At 31.3% G+C, this 2,901-nt stretch overlaps 3 protein-coding genes across 3 annotated transcripts in view; 2 read left to right on the forward strand and 1 right to left on the reverse strand.

Annotated features, from left to right (window-relative positions):
* LOC117181292 overlaps positions 1–2,190 on the forward strand; it is an 89,993-nt gene extending 87,803 nt beyond the window's left edge. Inside the window, exon 7 of the mRNA XM_033373851.1 lies at positions 2,105–2,190. Coding sequence (XP_033229742.1) covers positions 2,105–2,190 — 86 coding nt within the window. The remainder of the gene's footprint in view (positions 1–2,104) is intronic.
* LOC117181495 (nuclear nucleic acid-binding protein C1D) overlaps positions 1–2,901 on the forward strand; it is an 85,756-nt gene that overhangs the window by 7,262 nt on the left and 75,593 nt on the right. The window contains exon 2 of the mRNA XM_033374231.1: positions 2,105–2,216. The gene's annotated coding sequence lies outside the window, so the exon portion shown is untranslated. The remainder of the gene's footprint in view (positions 1–2,104; positions 2,217–2,901) is intronic.
* LOC117181293 overlaps positions 2,222–2,901 on the reverse strand; it is a 39,006-nt gene continuing 38,326 nt past the window's right edge. Inside the window, exons 2-3 of the mRNA XM_033373852.1 lie at positions 2,642–2,840; positions 2,222–2,536 (exon numbers count right to left, since the gene is read on the reverse strand). Coding sequence (XP_033229743.1) covers positions 2,222–2,536; positions 2,642–2,674 — 348 coding nt within the window. The 5' untranslated portion in view covers positions 2,675–2,840. The remainder of the gene's footprint in view (positions 2,537–2,641; positions 2,841–2,901) is intronic.

The raw sequence follows: 2,901 nt of genomic DNA on the forward strand, positions 1-2,901 counted from the left end.
CCCCCCCCACGTCAAATATCCACGTTTTGAGATCCCCTGAAACCAAAAAACAGGTTTTTGCGAATGCGTCTGTCTGGCTGTGTGTGTGTCTGTAGATTTTTAGTTTGTTAGCACGATAACTTTCGAAAGAATTCAAAGACTGCATGGGTCTTTGGTACACTCTTTTAGTGTCCTAAAATAAGGCTCAAGTTCGTCAGCCAGCAATTTTGGGTGAAAATTCAAAAAGTGAGCGTATTTTGAATATTTTTAAGAACACTTCTTTCAAAATTAAAAAATTGTCTGTACGGATATTTATAGTATTCAATCAGGCAAACAATTTATCCTACTGATTTTTTTTATAAAACCAAAATTTATCCAAGTTATAGTATTTACAAAATTTCAAAAAACACACGAAATTAACATTATGCACGATATGAAAAAAAGTGAAAAAAAGAAAAATATTTCTTTTCCAGTGCCCTACAAGATTATCATAACAACCTTTTGAATTTTCTTGAAAAATCAAAAATTCAAATTTTGACAGCATAAAGCGATAATGGAAAATCAAAAAATACATTTTGCGATTAAACTATGCAAAATAGGTGAAAACATGGCTTGAAAAAAATTGTGCAATTTGAAAAGAATACAAACTTGTTCTAAATCACTTTTGGATAGCATGCGTATTTTGTGTTTTAAACGTGAAAAACTATATTAACAATAAAAAATCAGCCCTCTGCGTGGGCACATGCTCATCACAATTTATGTTTTTTTTAATTTTCTTATTCATCTCTTGTGTGGGTTTTCAAAAAATTTACTTTTTTTTTAATGTTCTTAATTCCATCTTTCATTATTCGAGCAAAAGACAGAACTACCAACACGTTATTCATGACGAATGAATTAATTTTTACATTTTCATCAAGAGAAGGTATTAGGTTTGTGTAAAATTTACCCCCCCCCCCTACCCCCCCTTTGTCAAATATCCACGTTTTGAGATCTCCTGAAACCAAAAAACAGGTTTTTGCGAATGCGTCTGTCTGGCTGTGTGTGTGTCTGTAGATTTTTATTTCGTTAGCACGATAACTTTCGAAAGAATTCAAAGACTGCATGGGTCTTTGGTACACTCTTTTAGTGTCCTAAAATAAGGCTCAAGTTCGTCAGCCAGCAATTTTGGGTGAAAATTCAAAAAGTGAGCGTATTTTGAATATTTTTAAGAACACTTTTTTCAAAATTAAAAAAATGGCTGTACGGATATTTATAGTATTCAATCAGGTGAACAATTTATCCGAATGATTTTTTTTATAAAACCAAAATTTATCCGAGTTATAGCATTTACAAAATTTCAAAAAACACACGAAATTAACATTACGCACGATATGAAAAATTGTTAAAAAAAGAAAAATGTTTCTTTACCAGTGCCCTACAAGATTATCATAACAACCTTTTGAATTTTCTTGAAAAATCAAAATTTCAAATTTTGACAGCATAAAGCGATAATGGAAAATCAAAAAATACATTTTGCGGTTAAACTATGCAAAATAGGTGAAAACATGGCTTGAAAAAAATTGTGCAACTTGAAAAGAATACAAACTTGTTCTAAATCACTTTTGGATAGCATGCGTATTTTGTGTTTTAATCGTGAAAAACTATATTAACAATAAAAAATCAGCCCTCTGCGTGGGCACATGCTCATCACAACTTGTGTTTTTTAATTTTCTTACTAGTCTCTTGTGTGGGTTTTCAAAAAATTTACTTTTTTTTAATGATCTTAATTCTATCTTTCATCATTCGCCCAAAAACCACAACTACCAACACATTATTCATGACAAATTAAGTAATTTTTACATTCTCATCCAGAGAACGTATTAGATTCGTGTTAGTAATGTTTGTTAATGCCTTTCGTTTTCTGGAGGGCTTCAAAGTAATAGGAGGTGTATCTGTTTTACTGTTATTGGAGACTACGTTATTCTCAATGCCTTTCATGCCTGGAGCATAAGACAGTTTCGATAATTTTCTCTTCTCCTGAGTTTTGCGCTTTTCAAGGCTGTACCAGAACTGATATTAAATCAAACAATTTAATTGAATGATGTTTCAAATATCCATGACCTTTTAAATTAATAAAATGTTTCAGGTATTTCCTCATTGGTTCCATCAAAAATTAGAGAACGCGTACAAGCTTTACAAGGTACTTTATTGCTGAAAACGACAAATCTTTGAGCCTCTCGTGCAATAAATCCAAACACGTAAGTCAAAACATAATCTGAAGTGGTGGAAAAAAATCGTGATCCTGTAATACTTTTGCAACACATTCAAGGTGATCATAATTTATCCCTTGATCAATTATAGTGTCTATCTTTCCGGTCGAAATTTCCCATCGATCATCAACATTATTAGTGTCTTTTAAATTGAGGAGAACGTCCAATATTTCTCCCCCAGATATGTTGCAACCTTTGGGAGGTTTCACCAAGGAGTAAGTTGATACCAAGCGATACATTTGAATGAAAATTATTGAATCAGGATGTTCACTGAATCCACAACAATCCTTTATTAGCATAAAGAACCACTAAAATAATGATAAAAGTCATAAATACAGAAAATAAGTGATATTTAATTTCACCAGAAACATTTACAATTTTAGTAATAAGTTAAATAATAAAAATTAATATACCTTCAAGCTATCTTGATTTAGTCTTGCAGTCATCAGATAGACAAACCCGCATTCTTCCACACAAAAATTAAAAATTTCAAGCGTTGATATTTAAAAAAATTTGCAATCCATATGAAATCGAATTTCGGAGAAAATCGCATTTTCTGATTTTCACTCCTTCCTCCCATTTGCCAAGATAATGAATAAAATTGTATATGATCTGTTAGTAACAAAAAAAAAGTTTAGAAAATTCTCATTAGAGAAGGTATTAGATTTGCGTA

The sequence above is a fragment of the Belonocnema kinseyi genome, chromosome 10 (assembly GCF_010883055.1).
Source record: "Belonocnema kinseyi isolate 2016_QV_RU_SX_M_011 chromosome 10, B_treatae_v1, whole genome shotgun sequence".
Taxonomy (NCBI): domain Eukaryota; kingdom Metazoa; phylum Arthropoda; class Insecta; order Hymenoptera; family Cynipidae; genus Belonocnema; species Belonocnema kinseyi.